An 18,053-nucleotide genomic window follows, 5' to 3' on the forward strand; every position below is an offset into this window, starting at 1 on the left:
ATTTCACAAAAAGTTCCAGTTTAAACATTAAAAATTTGCAAACCAATTAAAAGGATGTTTATTATATATACACTCACCTTATTGGGTACACCTGAAACTAATAAAGTGAGTAGAGCGAGAGATAGAACATAGAAGAGTACAGCCCAGGAACAGGCTATTCAGCCCACAATGTTGTACTGAATCAACTAAGAAGCAAAACAAAAACACCGATCCCTCCCAGCGACACCAGGTCCAAATCCCTCCATCTTCCTTACATATATGTGCCTATCCAAATGTCTCTACAAAGCCTATAATGTACAGGTATCTGCCTCTTCCACCATACCAGGCAGTGCATTCCAGGCATCCACAACTCTCTGAGTGAAAACATTTACCCCTTGAACCTACCTCTTCTCACCTTCAGTGCATGTCCCCTGGAATTAAATATCTCAACCCTAGGAAACAGATACTCTCTGTCCACTCTACCTATGCCTTTCATAATCTTATAAATCTCTGTCAGATCTCCTCTCAGCCTCCGGCTTTCCAGAGAAAACAACCCAAGTTTATCCAGCCTCTTATTATAGCACATGCCCCCTAAACCAGGTAGTATCTTGCGAAACTTCATATACATCGAAATAGAGAGAGAGGGGAAACAGGTAGGATGTAGAAGGATTTATACAGATTGTGAGCATGGACAAGAAAGTGGCAAATGAAATACAATGTTTGAAAATGCATGGCCATGCATTTGGTAGAAAAAATGTGCCGACTATTTTCTAGATGAGGAAAAGATCCAGGAATCTGAGATGCAGAGAGACCTGGGAGTCCTTGTGAAGAACACCCTGAAGGTTAACTTGCAGGTTCAGTTGGTGGTGAGGAAGGCAAATGCCATGTTAGCATTCACTTCAAGAGGTCTAGAATATAAGAGCAAGGATATGATGCTGAGGCTTTATAAAGCACTGGTGAGGCCTCACCTTGAGTATTGTGAACTGTTTTGGGCTCCTCAACTTAGAAAAGATGTGCTGACATTGGAGAGGGTCCAGAGGAGGTTCACAAGGATGATTCCAGGAATGAAAGGGTTATCATATGAGAAACGTTTGATGGCACTGGGTCTATACTCGCTGGAATTTAGAAGGATGAGGGGAGATCTAATTGAAACCTTTTGAATGTTGAAAGGCCTAGACTGAGTAGATGTAGAAAAGATGTTTCCCATGGTGGGAGAGTCTAGGACAAGAGGGCATAGCCTCAGGATAGAGGGGTGCCCTTTCAAAATAGAGATGCGGAGAAATTTCTTCAGCCAAAGGGTGGTGAATTTGTGGAATTTGTTGCCACATGCAGCTGTGGAGACCAGGTCATTGGATGTACTTAAAGCAGAGATTGATAGACTCTTGATTGGACATGGCATCAAAGGTTACAGGGAGAAGGCCAGGAACTGATGTCGAGGAGGAAAAAGAAAAAAAAAAGATCAGCCATGATTGAATGGCGGAGCAGACTCGATTGGCCAGATGGCCTAATTCTGCTCCTATGTCTTATGGTCTTATGTCTTATGGAATAGAGGAAAAGGGAACTAGTTCAAAGTTCAAAGCAAATTTATTATCAAAGTACTGTATATGTCACCATATACTACCCTGAGATTCATTTTCTTACAGATATTCGCAGTAGAACAAAGAAATACAATAGAATCAATGAAAACTACAAAGACTGACAAACAACCAATATGTAAAAGAAGACAAACTATGCAAAGACAAAAAGAATAAATAAGTAAATAACTAATACTGAGACCAGATTGTAGAGTCTTTGAAAATGAATCTTGTTGGAGATGGATCCCACCACCAAGCACATCTTTCCCTCCCTCCCACTTTCTGCATTTTGCATGTAACTCCCTTGTCCTTCATCCCTTCCACTGATTCCCCTCCTGGTGCTTATCCTTGCAAGTGGAACAAGTGTTGAACATGCCCTTACATCTCCTCCCTCACTATCATTCAGAGCCCTAAACAGTCTTTCTAAGTGAGGCAACACTTCACCTGAGAGTCTGTTGGGGTCATATACTGTGTCTGGTGATCCCGGTGTGGCATCCTGTATATTGGTGAGACCCAACAAAGATTGGAAGAACATTCACCAAGCACCTATGCTACATCTGCCAGAAAGAGTGGGACCTCCCAGTTATCACCCATCTTAATTCCACTTCCCATTCCCATATGTCTATCCATGACTTCCTCTACTGTTGCGATGAGGCCACTCTCAGGTTGGAGGAGCACCACCTTATATTCTGTTTGGATAGCCTCCACCCTGATGACATGACCATCAATTTCTCAAACTTCCGATAATTGCCCCCCCCCCCAAACTTCATCATTCCTCATCTCTCTTTCCCTCTCTCACCTTATCTCCTTGCCTGCCCAGCTCTGGTGCTCCTCCCCCTTTTTCTTTCCCCCAGGCCCTTCTGTCCTCTCCTATTAGATTCCCCCTTCTCCAGCCCTGTATCTCTTGGCAACAATCAACTTGCCAACTCTTCTTTCACCCCTCTCCTTCCCGGTTTCACCTATCACCTTGAGTTTCACCCTCCCCTCCCCCCCCCCCCACCTTTTAACTCCACTCCTCATCTTTTTTTCTGCAGTCCCGCTGAAGGGTCTCAGCCTGAAGCATCATCTGTATTCTCTCTATAGATGCTGCCCAGCCTGCTGAGTTCCTCCAGCATTTTGTGCGTGTTGCTTGGAGTTCCAGCATCTGCAGGTTTTCTCTTGTTTGCAATTGAAGCTCTGACTCCAGCTAACATAGCTTTCCGGATCATTGAGGCAAGCAAGCCTCCAAGCATAACCAGAAGGTTGTGGTCCTCTTGGAGAAAGCGAGTGTAAAGGAGAATTAAATGATTTTTACTCTCGATCTGATATAGCATAAAACACACAATAAGCATAAAGAACACAACAAACATCATATAAATGTGGATCTATAAAACACATTGTAAAAGTAACTGAGTGTAACCATATATGCATAAGAATAGTTTATACTGTAAATATAGGCTGTATGTACCTAAAATAGAGTGAAAGTGAAAACAGTGACTGTCAGTGCAGGTAAGAGGTGTGGAGTGTGAGTGTAAGTGGCAGTGAACGGGCTGCTGAAGGGTTGTGGAGAGGAGTGGCTGATGTGGATGTAATGGTGGGGGTGGTGCGCTTGGCGAAGAGCTGGTTTAGTGAACGGAAGTGTTCAACAGCCTGGCAGCTTCAGGGAACTGATTTTGAGCCCAGTGATCCCGGTGTGGATGCTTCATAGCCTCTTCCCTGGTGGAAGTCGGACAGACAGTCCAGAAGCAGGGAGAGTGGGATCCTTTATGACATTGCTGGCCTTTTCCCAGCACCTTTTAAAGCAGAGGTTGAAAGGTTCTTGATTAGTAAGTGGGTCAAAATTAGAGGTAAAAGGCAGGAAGATGGGGTTGAGAGGGAAATTAAGTTGATCAAAAGGCCGAATAGACTCAAAGGGCCAATATGACCAATTCTGCTCCTTTTTCTTATGGTCTTACGGTCTATCTGCACATTGACATGATCTGACTTCTGTACAGTTAATGATATTCCTTTGTCTCTGGGCCTCTCCTTCACAAAACCCAGAAGCCAAGTGTACCCCTGGACATCTGGTCTACATTTCCAAACTCCACTTTACCTGGCTAGTTGGTGATTTGGCTGTGCATAATATTAGTCCATCATGCAGTCACTTCACAAGCCAGAATGTTCATCTAAACCCCAGAAAATTAGTTTGCCGCCATGAAATCAAACATTGATTATTTGTAAATTGTTCATAATATACAAAGGCATGATATGCATTGATATTATTTTCTGCTTGTCTCTACATACTTGGGCAACTGTCTACCCTCTGCAAAGAGTCAAAACCTTTTTCTTTGACCAGCGGCCAATCCAGACATTGGAAGTGTGGAGAGGAGGGGACTTCAATCAGGTCCACTGCCCAAGGATAAAAGGCAGGAGCAGGTCACTGGTTTTGACCAGTGGCCAATCAGTGTTTTGGATTAATTAGTAAGAGCAAATTGAAGGAAGGCAGGGGCAAGCGCAGCGGCTGTTGTCTGAGTAGACATAGCGAGGTGATCTTAAGGCTTCAGCTCTTTGAGGCTTCCTTCAGGGACAGCAAAGAAAAGTAAAACTCAAGTTTTTTTCCTTCTCTTCTTTATATCTGCTCAGCTAGGGCAGCAGAAATGCCAGGCAGGATAGTGAAATGATCCTCTTGCGGGTCATGGGAAGGCAGGGAGACCTCCAGTGTTCCTGACGACTACAATTGTGAGCTGTGCATCCAGCTACAGCTTCTAACCATGTTAAGGAGTTGGTGCTGGAACTGGGTGAACTCCAGATCATTTGGGAGGCTGTAGGGGTGACAGATAGGACATACAGACAGTACACAGGAAACCGGGTGACAGTCAGCAAGTGGAAGGACTAGAGTCAACCCCTCAACAACAGACAAGTTACTTTGGATACTGTCAAGGGGGGATAATCCAGCAGAGGGAAATCACAGTGGTTGGGTCTCTGGCAATGAGTCTGCCTCTGTGACTCAGAAGGGAAGGGGGCAGAAGAAGCGCACTGTGGTGACAGGGGATCGTTCGTTAGGGGAACTGACAGGAGGTTTTGTTGTGAAAATGAGATGAGCCTGTTGCCTCCAGGGTCCAGGATATCTCTAATTGAGTCCTCAGCATTTCTAAGTGGGAGGGTGAACAGCCAGAAGACATGGGTAGGACGAGTGACAAGGTTTTGCAGAGGGAGTTCAGGAGTTAGGTACTAAATAGAAGGGCAGGATCTCTGGGGTGTGATCTCATGATTGCTACCTGTGCCAGCTGCTAGTGAGGCTAGAACAGGGAACTTTATACAGATTAATACGTGGCTAAGGGGTTGATGTATGAGAGAAGGCATAAGATTTTTTGGATTACTAGGCTCTCTTCCAGGGAAGGTGGAATCTGTACAGAAGGGACAGTTTGCATCTAAACTGGAGGGGGACTAATATCCTTGCAGGCAGGTTTATTAATGCTGCACGGTGGGGTTTAAACTAGAGTTGCAGGGGAATGGGAACCCGAATGCCAGAACAGTAAGTGGAGAGGTTGAGGAGACAGATGTTGATAAGACTTCAGACAAAGTTAGGAACCTTAAGGTTGAGTATGGTGTGACTAGTGTCCTAAGCTGCATATATTTCAATGCAAGAAGTATCGTAGGAAGGGCGGATAATAGTGTTAAGGGTGAGGTAGCTGGTTTACAGAGGCAATTATGTCATGAGGAGAGTCTGTTGATAGGGCAAAATTGCAGTCAATAGGATGAGTTGCAAAGTAAAAGGCAGAAAAAATCCGAAAGGGTGAATACAGCACTGAAGGTGTTGTATCTGAACGTGCATACTATACAGAATAAGATAGATGAACTTGCAGCACAGTTGCAGATGGGTAGATACGATGTGGCATCACTTGGAGATTACAGCTGGGAGCTTAATGTCTAAGGATACACATTGTATCGAAAGGATCAGCAAGAAAGCAGAGAGGGTGGCATTGCTCTGTTGGTACAAATGAAATCAAATCATTGGAAAGCGGTGACATAGGGTTAGAAGGTGTTGAATCATTGTGGATGGGGCTAAGGAACTGCAAGGGTAAAAAGACCCTGATGGGAGTATATACAGATCCTCAAACAGTAGTAAGAATGTGGCCTAAAAATTACAACTGGAGATAGAAAATAATGTCAAAAGGGCAAAGTGACAATAGTCATGGGGGACTTCAATATGCAGGTAGATTGGGAAATTCAGGTTGGTGCTGGATTACAGGAGGGGGCATTTCTGGAGTGCCTATGAGATGGCTTTTTAGAACAGATCGTGGTTCAGCCCACTTGGGGATCAGCTGTTCGGGATCGGGTGTTTTGCAATGAACCAGATCTGAGTCAGACCCCACTTGGAGTACTGTGCTCATTTCTGATCGCCTCAATACAGGAAGGGTATGGAAACCATAGAAAGGGTGCAGAGGAGATTTACAAGGATGTTGCCTGGATTGGGGAGCATGCTTTATGAAAACTGGGTTGAGTGAACTCGACCTTTTCTCCTTGAGCAATGGAGGATGAGAGGTGACCTGATAGAGGTGTATAAGATGATGAGAGGCATTGATTATGTGGGTAGTCAGAGGCTTTTTCCCAGGGCTGAAATGGTTGCCACAAGAGGACACAGTTTTAAGGTGTTTGGAAGTAGGTACAGAGGATACGTCAGAGGTAAGTTTTGTGTGGAATGGGCTGCCGGCAACAGTGGTGTTGGCAGATATGATTGGGACTTTTAAGAGAGTTTTGGATAGGTACATGAAGCTTAGAAAAAAAAAGAGGGGTATGGGTAACCCTAGTAATTTCTAAGGTGGGGACATGTTTGGCACAACTTTGTGGGCTGAAGGGCCTGTATTGTGCTGTAGGTTTTCTATGTTTCTAATTGATTAGAGAGCTTAAGGTAAAAGAACCCTTGGGGCAAGTGATCATCATATGATCAAATTCATCCTGAAATTTGAGGAGAAGCTAAAGTCAGATTTAAAGTCAGTATTAAACGGGAGTAAAGGAATGAGGGAGGATTTGACCAGAATTGATTGGAAAAGAACACTGGCAGGGATGTCAGCACAGCAGCAATGGCTGGAATTTCTGGAAGCAATTTGGAAGGCACAGGATATGTACATCCCAAAGAGGAAGAAGTATTCCAAAGGAAAGATGATGCAAGTGTAGCTAACAAGGGAAGTCAAAGCCAACATAAAAGCCAAAGAAAGGGCATGTATACAGAAAAGATCAGTGGGAAGTTAGAGGATTGGGAAACTTTTAAAAACCAACAGAAGGCAATGAAAAAGTCATTAAGAAGGTAAAGATGGAATATGAAGGTAAGCTAGTCAATAATATTAAAAAGGATATCAAAAGTTTCTAAAAGTAAAAGAGATGAGAGTGGACATTGGACTGCTGGAAACCATGCTGGGGACGTAGTTTTGGGGGAACAATGAACTAGCGGATGAACTGAATAAGTATTTTGCATCAGTCTTCACTGCAGAAGACTCTGGCAGTATGGTGGAATCTCCAGTTGTCATGAGGTGTGCAAAGTTACCATAACTAGAGAGAAGGTTCTTGGGAAACTGAAAGATCTGAAGGTAGACAAGTCACCTGGACCAGATGGTGTACACCCCAGAGTTCTGAAAGGGGTGACTGGAGAGGGCATGAAGGCACTAGTAATGATCTTTCAAGAATCACTAGATAGCTTTCAATGTCTCAGTAAAGCAGCCAGCATAAACACTGAAAATTCTCTCTTTTGCCCTCTCCCATTGGGCAGAAGATACAAAAGCACGTACCATCAGCCTCAAGGACAATTTCTATCCCACTGTTATATGGCCATTGTACAGTATGAGATGAACTCTCACTTCACAACTTACCTTGAGCTTCATCTGCCTGCACTGCCCTTCCTCGGTGATTGTAACTCTTTAATCTGTATCCTCTTCCCCCTCCCTCTTTGTACTGATGTGGTGAAAGGACCTGTATGGATGGCAGACAAGACAATGTTTCTACATTGCACTTCGGTACATGTGACTGTAATAAACCAGTTATCAGAGCACAGTAGTGTAGTGTTTAGCTCAACAGTACCAGCCACCCCGGTTCAATTCTCGCTGCTGTCAACAAGGAATTTGTGCATTCGCCCCGTGACTGCAAGGGTTTCTTCGGGTGTTCCAGTTGCCTCCCAAAGACAGCCGAGGATTGAATTGGTGATTGTAAATCATCCTGTGATTAGGCTAAGATTAAATCGGGGTATTACTGGGTGTCCAATCACAAATACAAGAAAATCCGCAGGTGCTGGAAAACCAAGCAAGGCACACAAAATGCTGGAGGAACTCAGCAGGTCTGGCAGAAAAAGAGTACAGTAAGCGTTTAGTGCAGAGACCCAAACATCATCTGTACTCTTTTCCATAAATCATTGGCTGGCGTGGCTGGAAGGGCCAGGGAGGCCTGTTCCGCGCTGCATCTCAATCAACCAATCATTTCCCCAGACTCCTCGACATCGATGATCAAAAGTCTGGACAAGTAATCTGTTTTATGGAAAACTGAGGCTCCGAGAGTCATAACCACGGTGAACGGAGTATGTTACTGATCATGAGGAATTTAATGTCTGGGTCTATCTGCATGGGTTCACCCCGCAAGACTTAGGCACATCTCGATTCATTCAGCATCTCCCTCAACATCATGCTTAGCACCTCTGCTTCTCTTCAGAACGCAGACCACCTTACGAGTTTGGAATCCCATTCATTGTCCTAAGGGTAATCGATCCACAGCTGCGGGCACTGAAATCCAGGACGGAGGCGGAGGAGTACTTCTCTTCGAGAGATTCCGCGGCTGCTGGAAGCTGAGCCCTGTATTCGGCAGCAGCGCGTCGGAACAGGCAGACTCTTTTAACTTGAGAGGTAGAGCAGGCTGTATGAAGTTCATAAATTCGAGTTCATTTCTTGAGGCCGACACTCGTATCTCTCCCCAATTTAGTCCAAAATCCTCAGGCTGTCAATATTGGTGGCAGATCAACACCTCCAGACTTTATCACCTCCTGTCAGAGTCACCTTATGTACAGGCACTCCAGTACCCAACGTCACTTTTGGACATACAATCAATCTATGTATATAAGGTATCTTAGGGACATAGAAACATAGAAAAGTGCAGCACAGAAACAGGACCTTCGGCCCATCTAGTACCTGCCGAACATTTTATGTATTTATATTTATTATGTTTTTTTTAAATTATTGTGTTCTTATCGTATTGTTTTTTTGTGCTCCTCAGATCCAGTGACAGTTATTTCATACTTCTATTCTGGGAATGACATTAAACGATCTGGAATCTTGAATGCACAATTTAAGTGCAATGGCATGTCTCCTTTGTTAAGGACACCCCTTTCTTTAAACATTCCACAGGCAAATCAGCACTGACCGGACCAGGAAATAGAGTTTTTTCACAGTGTGCGGGGACGTTACCTAGCTGAGCCTGTTCGGTACGGGTAAGGTGTGTTTACTCGATGTCAAAGTTTCAGTGCAGATTCCTACCACCTTTTTTCCCTGGCGAAAACACTTCCTGGTTCGAGATCCAAGTGCAGGGAGCGTTCTCAGTAGAAGGCCAATGGAACGCGCACAAGGAGTCCGCTTTCTTTTATACTGTAAAAGCTTTTACTTTACATGTATATATATCTTTTAAAAACGACGATTTGTTGCAAGTTGGCTGTTCTCCGATGTGATTTTGGCGCGCAGATTAAATAAACAGCAACACCATGGGGAATTTCATTCGGACTCGCTGTGTCTGGCTGAAGTGCATCTGCCCGTGTGTTTTCAAGAAGCCCAAGACCACCGAGCCGGAGTTGCCGGTGACGGCGGTCAGAAGCACTGTCACATTCCCCCGTCCGCTGCCCGCCGAACCGGCTCAGGCGTTGTCGGTCCCCGACAGGCGCAAGATCTACGTGGCTCTGTACGACTACTCGGCTCGCACGCCCGAGGACTTGAGCTTCGAGATGGGCGAAAGGCTGGAGGTGATCGATCAGTCGCTGCACAACTGGTGGCTGGCGCGCTCGCTGAAGCGGGGGGACGACAGGCAGGGGTACATCCCCAGCAACTACGTGGCGCTCGACCGCAGCATAGAGGCAGAGCCGTGAGTACCGAGCTGTTACGTTCAGCCGTAGACAGGTGTCTGTGTTCCAGAGAGCACGGTTATTCACTGCTGTCCGACCACAGTAAAAATGGACCTTTGTCACGCTGGTACAAACTACCACGTCATCGGTACCAGTGGTCAGTTAGAAAGGTTGAAATAGGATAACTCCAGACGACTTCTGAACCCCGATCAGTGACCGTAAAACATAGGAACAGAATTAGGCCATTCGGCCCATCGGGTCTGCTCTGTCATTCCACCATGGCTGATTTATTATCCATCTCGACTCCATTCTCCAGCTTTCTCCTCGTGACCTTTGACGCCCTTACCAATCAAGAACCTATCAGCCTCCGTTTTAGATATACCTGTACTCAGTGACTTGGGCGCCACACCTGTCTTTGGCGATGAGTTCTACAGATTCACCGCCAAAATTCCTCATCACCTCTGTCCTAAAGGGACGTCCTTCTATTCTGAGGATGTTCTAGGCGCTCCCACTTGGATGCGCATCTATGTAACTCTCCCTGGAGCTGAAATTCACTCCCTTGTCCCAATCAAAAGCAAGGCACACATGGAATAAGTGATGGGATGCTCTCAGAGAGCCTTGAACACTACTCTTCACATAGATTGTATCTTTGCTTTTCGATTTGCACTTCAGGAAGTGGCGCTTTTGGAAAGGACTTCGAAATGATGGACACAGTTTGAATGCGCTGGTTCACATAACGAAATGGCACATTAGTTACTAAAATGATAATCTTTCAGCAATAGTTTCCATATGCTGCAGACCAGGAAACAATGTATGGCTCTTGATTGGTAAGGGCGTCAAAGCTTACTGGGAGAAGGGAGGAGAATGGGGTTGAGGGGGTTAATAAATCAGCCATGTTGGAATGGTGGAGCAGGCTCAGCAGGCCGAATGGCCTAATTCTCCTGATATGTTTTATGCTCTTATGGAGTGAATACTATTGTTGCAGGCCGCTGATATTTTGTGGGTAATTTAAATTAACAATGATACACAAATATATTAATGTTTGCTGAGGATTTGTTTGCTGTTTTTGTCATCTTAGCCTGATGCTAAGTAATTTATAGAATCTCCACTTGAAAAATGTGGTGACATTAATTTCATAAAAGCACTTACTGGTAATCTCATTAAGATGGTATACATTCAATGGCTACTTCATTAGGTACCTTCTGTACCTTATACAGTGGCTACTGAGTGTATGTTCATAGTCTTCTGCTGCTGTAGCGCATCCACTTCAAGGGTTGACATGTTGTACGTTCAGAGATGCTCTTTTGCACACCACTGTTGTAAAGCATGATTATTTGAGTTACTGTCGCATTCCTGTCAGCTTGAACCAGTCTGGCCATTCTCCTCTGGTCTCTCTTGTTAACAAGGTGTTTTTGCCCACATAACTGCCACTCAATTGGTGATTTTTTTTTTTGCCTTTCGCACCATTTACTGTGCATGAAAATCCCAGGACATTAGCAGTTTCTGAGATACTCCCCGTATGGCACCAACAATCATTCCACAGAGAAAATTACTTATATTACATTTCTTCCCCATTCTGATGTTTGGTCTGAACAGCAACTGAAACTCCTGGCCATGTCTGCATGCGATTATGCACTGAGGTGCTGCCACATGATGGCGGATCAGTTATTTGCATTAATGAGCAGATGTACAGGTGTACAGAAGTGCCTAATGAACTGGCCACTGAGTGGATGTGATTGAGGTTCAGCTTTTGGTTTATACTGTTCCATGTCGACTGTGTTGCTCTGCATTTCCAGCTCCTGCACAATCTCGTGTTTTTACATAGTTCTTTTTTAAATGCCCAAATACTTGAGCCAGAATAACTATGGAAAGTTAACAAAGAAGTAGATGACATTTTATGACATACAGAGGAGATTAACAGGCTGAAGCAAAGGTCAAAGTCAGGTGTAAAGATGGGTTCTAAATCTGTCAGCAGGAGAAAATTTGGAATATATGCTCAGAGTTGTGAAATAATTCCAGCATTAATTAAGTCACCAAATCTAAAAATAGAAAAATTCATATGATTTTTATTTTACTGATCACCGAATTATAGGAAAGATGTCAACAAAATAGAGAGAGTACAGAGAAGATTACAGCATAGAGAGTACAGAGAACAAGTTAGGTCTTTATTCTTCGGAGCGTAGAAGGTTGAAGGGGGAATTGATAGAGGTATTTAAAATTATGAGGGGGATAGATAGAGTTGACGTGGATAGGCTTTTTCCATTGAGAATAGGGAAGATTCAAACAAGACAAGAGAACATGAGTTGAGAGTTAGGGAGCAAAAGTTTAGGGATAACACAAGGAGGAATTTCTTTACTCATAGAGTGGTAGCTGTGTGGAATGAGCTTCCAGTAGAAGTGGTAGAGGCAGGTTTGGTATTGTCATTTCAAGTAAAATTGGATAGGTATATGGACAGGAAAGGAATGGAGGGCAATGGGCTGAGTGCAGGTCAGTGGGACTAGGTAAGAGTAAGCATTCGGCATGGACTAGGAGGGCTGAGATGGCCTGTTTCCGTACTGTAATTGTTATATGGTTATACGGTTAAATTAAATCATCATATGCAGCAACCGCTAGCTGCATGTGTGTGTGGCTGCACAGTTACTGAAATGCTCCCACACATAGCCTTTGTTGCTGATCAGCTGAAATTGAAAAAAAGTTTATGAAACATGAATGATTTTATTTGATATATCCTTTAATTAATAAATAAAATTTGAAGTACGCTATTTTTCAATTTCCATTCTAAATATTCACTGTATGCATATTACAAAAGCTAGAGTCACAGAGTCATAGATAAATACAGCACAGAAACAGGCCCTTTGGCCCATTTAGTCCTTGCCAAACCATTTAAGCTGCCTAGTTCCATCTACCTGCAGCTGGACCATAGATTTCCATATCCTTGCCATCCATGTATCTATCCAAACTTCCCCTAGTGGTGAAATCGAGCTCGCATCCACCACTTGAACTGGCAGCTCGTTTAAAGTGCTGTACAGTTTTCAGGCTGTGTAGAGAAAAAATCCTGCTCAGAACAATAGCTGGTCTGCACAGTTGTAAAAAAAAACTTCGAGGAACCTTGGTGGCATCTGAATTCCCTCGACTGAAAGCAGTTTTGAATCTTCTGCCAGGTATATGGGGATGGCACAGGTTACGATAGATTTTCTGTTCATCTGTGGTTTGAAACGATACAATAAACTCTTGAATACAACTTCTGAAATCTTTATTCCTCCTTTCATTTCTATAATAAAAGTAAACACTTATTTTGCAAGGGCAGTGTAAATTTTGGAGTTCCTCTCCACGCCTTAAGATGCATTGGGTGGCAACCTTGCCATTTTGTTAGCATTTTTTTTCTCCTTTTTTTATGTGGCTGAGTTTCTAGATCGATGCTCGGCCCAGTACGTCTGGCAAGGAGCCAGCCATATTTGAACCCAGGACCATTCACCTCGAAGTCCAGTGCAGATCCCACGACACCACCAGCCAGCGATTAGTATAAGTGGGACTGCTTTAGTATGTCCTGTTTTATCGTGTCATTTGTCTTTCATGTTAGATATGTCTTATGAGGGATAAAATCTTCACTTTATTTCAGCTTGGAACCCCTTTCATAAATGGCTTATAAAACTATTTGAAATACTTCCATGATTTCAGAAAGCAAACTAGAATGTGTTGATAAAGTTGCCAGGAATCATCTCACATATTGATTCCTCAGGAAAGAGAAAGCTGTTAGAGCTCAGTGCATCGGAGTTTGGAGTTGAATGCCCGAGCTTTCCTCAGGGTGCCCCGGTTTCCCCCCACATTCTAAAGGATTGCCAGTTAGTAGATTAATTAGATATTGTAAATTGTCCTGTAATTAGGCTAGTGATTAGCTGAGGCTCGTTGGGCTGGAAGGGCCTGTTCTGTGCTGTATCTCTAAATACAGTAACATGCAAAAGTCTTTGGCACACATATATACGTAACTAGGTGCCTGGGGCATTTGTACAATACTGTATTTATCAACGTGGAACGGAGAACGAGTTTGTAAATCTGGTGGGAGCAAAGAATGTTGGGAATGACGAGGGTAGAGCGTCGTGAGAGGGGTGTGGGACAGGTGGCAGAGAAGGAGTACTGGGGCAGACAGATGGGCAAGTGCAAACACATCAAGTCCTGTGCTCAATGTAGTACGTGATTCCATAATCAGCTTAAAAACATTGTGGTCCCTAGACACTTGTTCATACGTATGAGGAGTGGATAAGTCAGATGTTTGTAACACAGAGGATATGTATCAAGGATTACGTTCTGATGGAAAGTTAAAAAAAAACAAATACAATTTCAAAATGCTGGCCAATTTGTATTGGTTTGTGAGACTTTGTGAGCTAGATCAAACACAGAAAAGAAACAGTCAACATTCAGCTTCCCCAGTATGTGCTTATGAGTCAATTCCTCTCTTCTGCTGACTTTCCATTTCAGATTACCTCATTGAAGCAGGTCTTTTAATGAAAGCACCTAAATTACTTTGACAATTAGTTATGGCAGTAAATGCCATGCTTGTTTGCTTTTTCTTTTCAAAAAGACCTCTTTAATACATTTGATGACTACAGGCAATCCCTGAGTTACGAACATCTGACTTACGAACTGAGGAAGGAGAAGGCTGTCCACCATTTTAAGTAATTGCCGTTGACACTGTGTTGAGTGTGTATTTGGCTTAAACTTTTCTTAGCAAGATTCACGCTGAACCCCACCCCCTCCTTTTCCAGTCAGCACCGCCCCCACTTGTCCCATCTAACCTGTCTCAGTGCGGTGCACTTTAGGACCCGGGGAATTCAGTGTGGTGGACTTTAGGACCCGGTGGAGCTCGGTCCCGCCGCCCGCGGTTGCTGCTGAATCCGTGGTGTTTCTGTCCCGTTGACGGAAAATGATCACGATTGAAAATAAAGTGGAAGTAATAAAGCCATCGGAAAGAGGTGAAAAAGGTCATTGGAAAAGCGTTAGGCTACGTCGGTCAACGATCGGAATAATTTTAAAGGATAAAGTCAGAATAATGGAGCATGTGAAAGGCCCTGCCCCGATGGAAGTTACAATTATTACTAAGCAATGCAGTGGTTTAATTATTGAAATACATACGTTTCTTAAGTGTTTTATATGCATAGAAAGATAAAATATATACTATATACTAAGACAAACGTTTGACTAACTGACACTAAATAATACCAGATGTATCTATTCCAACTTATGTACAAATTTGACTTAAAAAAGGACTCAGGAACAGAACTCCTTCATAACCCAATGACTGCCTGTATTATAAATTTTTGTACTTTCAACAGAATAAGTTTTACATATTCATTGAAAACATTTATTTATTTATTGAGATGCAGATGGCCCTTCTGGCCTTTCGAGCCACGTCACCCAGCATCCCCAGATTTAACCCTAGACTAATCATGGGACAATTTACAATGACCGATTAATCTACCTTTGGACTGTGGAAGGAAACTGGAGCACTCGGAGGAAACCCACACAGTCATGGGGAGAAGGTACAAATTCCCTACAGGCAGCGACGGGAATTGAACCCGTGTCCCTTGTGCCAACCGCTATGCTCACAAGCCACCCTCTTAAGGGTCTCAGCTCAAAATATTGACTGTTCATTCATTTTCGTAGATGCTGCCTGACTTGCTGAGTTCCTCCAACATTTTGTGTGTTCACTTTTAAAATATCCTTAGTTTCTTTCTTAACGTCCAGTGCTCTATTCTTGGGAACATCCCAATGAAGCTATACTGCATCATAATCCCTTAATAGATAGGCAACAATGGGCAATTTAAAGTAATCTGTAAGATCAAGTAACTACTTCCTTTTGTACTTGTCAGAATCAGGATTAACATACGTTCATGAATTTCGATGTTTTGCAGCAGTAGTACAGTGTGTAATGCCCTGGTTCACGTCTTTACTACAATGCTGTAGGTATTTCATTTAGCAGCTCTGTAAGAGCCGTCTGTTCTGCTTTCAGCCTGTTTGGGTTATTGTTGAAGATAAGGGATGATGTGGAATGTGTACCGTCCAATTAGTGGGAGGCTTTCTTGGTGAGGGACAATAAGGTAGGTCTTGGGCTTTTGTCTGAGAGGAGATGAAGAGAGAGGACACTGGGGAGAACTGGTCATAGCATACGATCCAGTGGAGACCCGTTTGATCGGGATGGATTGCGAGTGACGTTCGGAAGGTAGTGTGTGCTTTCACGTTGACCGATGGCCCAGCGCGTGAGTGACAGAGAAGTTCATGATGAACTCCAGCTTGTGCACATCTAATCATTTAATTAGAATGGGCTCTTTTCTTTTAGTTATTCTTTACTAACCCTTTAATTAAGATTCATAAATAGAGTTCCTTTAATCGTATGAAGTGTACTGTCTGTTATTAATTTGTAGCAAAGACACAACATCCACACAAACCGGGGTTTGGAGTGGGATCGAGCGCTCCTCAATCTCACGGGTTTGGCGGGACTGGCGGTTGTCTTCCGGAGAGTTACGTAGCCAAGGAAACCAGGGTGTTTCAAGTGTAAAACGTAAAAATACTTAGTATAAATTACATCAAGAATTATGAAAAATAGAAATAGCAAGTGCAAAAAGTGAAGCAATATTTCATAATCAGAATCAGAATTAGGTTTAATATCACCACAATATGTCATAAAATTTGTTTACTTTGCCGCAGCAATACAGAAATGCGTAATAATAAAAAACTGTAAATTACAGTAAGAAATATACTGTATACATATTAAAAAGGTGAAATTGAATAAGTAGTGCAAAACGTGAGAAAATGGGTTCAACGTCTGTTTAGATATTTGATAGCAAAGGGAAGAAGCTGTTCCTGAATCATTGAGTGTGTGCCATCAAGCTCCTGTACCTCCTCCCTGATGGTAATGAGAACAGGGCATGTCCTGGGTGTTAGGGATCCTGAATGATGGATGCCAACTTTCTGAGGCATCACTCCTTGAAGATGTCCTGGATACTACGGAAGCTAGTGCCCATGATGGAGCTGAGTAATTTTACAACTCTCTGCAGCTTATTTCGATTCTATACAGTAACCACCCCCCATGACCCTCCCCAATTCCCCCATACCAGACAGTGATGCAGCCAGTTAGAAAGCCCTCCAAATATTTATATCAAATTGGGACATCTTTAACTAGCTCCACTGGCACGTGCTGTGGCTGACATCTCTCACAATTTGTGGTTCATATCAAACTGATTCTTGCAATCATGCTTCACTTTTTAGTAGGTTTTCTTTCGTATTGCTTGAAAACAAATGATATTCGATATCATTTGCTATTATCTGTTCCTTATCCACAGACTTGTTTATCATATCCCTGCAGTCTTTCTGGATTCATCATACCGTATATGTGATACATTAAGAGGACCCCAAAATAGATATTAAAAAAATGTTCATGAGTACATTATGCAACTTCGAGGTTTGTCTCCTAGGAGAGCCACGAAACAAAGAAACCCAGTTGAACCTGTTAAAAAAAGATCATCAAACACCCAGTGTGCAGGGAGAAAAAAAACAAATCCTGCAAGCAATAAACGCCAGTAGATAGTGTTCTGAACTGAAGTCCACAAAGAGAGTCCGTCCCCAGAGCCTCAGTTCAGCGCAGAGTGGAGCAGTGAGTGGAACCGGGCTGTCTCTCACCTCAGGCCCCAACGCCCTGGCCTTTTCAATCTGGCCCAGTGTTCAAACACTAGTTCAGCTGCTTCGACATGCCTGGACCCCACTACCTCTTCTGGCGCGGTGCTTAAATCGATCAAAGCTTTCTCTGCACATCAGGTATGAGTGTTCATTTTTTCTTTAATTGGGTTCTTTTGGGTGTCTTGCTTTCTGGCTGCCCATAAGTAAACAAATTTCAAGGTTGTATAAATGGTTGATTTTTGATAATAAATGTACTTTGAAGCTTTGGACTTTGAAACCTTGGGTCTTCCTCGCGCTCGGCGATGGGATTGCTGCCTCGCCTTGCCTCAGTTTTGCCACATCGAATTGGCGCCAGATCCAAAGGGAAGTTACAGACTATTGCTTGTGATTATCATTTGCCAGAAGAATAGTGATTAAGAAAGTACTTAGTTGTTTTCTTTGTTCGCTGAGATTCACCAGCGCCAACTTAAACTGGAAACCGTTGTTTGCATTAACCATCAATAGAAACAACATAAATCATGGTGTAACACCATGTCTGTCCAGTCCAAGAGGCATGTCTTTACCTCTCCTCTTTGCTGTTTACCCATCTCCTTATCTAGAAGGCCATACACAATATGAAATCATGTACTATGAACTTTACTATTAAAGGGTTTCCTCCAGGTGTTCCAGTTACCTCCCAAACACATACCGGTTGGTAGGTTAATTAGTCATTATAACTCATTCTGTGATTAGGACAGTGTTAAACAGGAGGTTGCTGGGCAACAAAGCTCAAAGGGCCAGAA

General features: G+C 43.3%; 1 protein-coding gene and 1 long non-coding RNA gene across 2 annotated transcripts in view; one reads left to right on the top strand and one right to left on the bottom strand.

Annotated features, from left to right (window-relative positions):
* Positions 1-1,544: 1,544 nt before the first annotated feature.
* Positions 1,545-7,696, bottom strand: LOC132400461 (uncharacterized). Its single transcript, XR_009514252.1, has 3 exons — positions 7,587-7,696; positions 7,379-7,478; positions 1,545-2,805 (listed from the first exon to the last, which is right to left on the bottom strand). It is a non-coding gene; the product is annotated as an uncharacterized LOC132400461 (long non-coding RNA).
* Positions 7,454-18,053, top strand: part of frk (fyn-related Src family tyrosine kinase) — a 129,663-nt gene continuing 119,063 nt past the window's right edge. The window contains exon 1 of the mRNA XM_059981449.1: positions 7,454-9,620. Within this exon, the coding sequence (XP_059837432.1) occupies positions 9,247-9,620 (374 nt within the window). The 5' untranslated portion in view covers positions 7,454-9,246. The remainder of the gene's footprint in view (positions 9,621-18,053) is intronic.

The sequence above is a fragment of the Hypanus sabinus genome, chromosome 10, assembly GCF_030144855.1.
Source record: "Hypanus sabinus isolate sHypSab1 chromosome 10, sHypSab1.hap1, whole genome shotgun sequence".
NCBI lineage: Eukaryota > Metazoa > Chordata > Chondrichthyes > Myliobatiformes > Dasyatidae > Hypanus > Hypanus sabinus.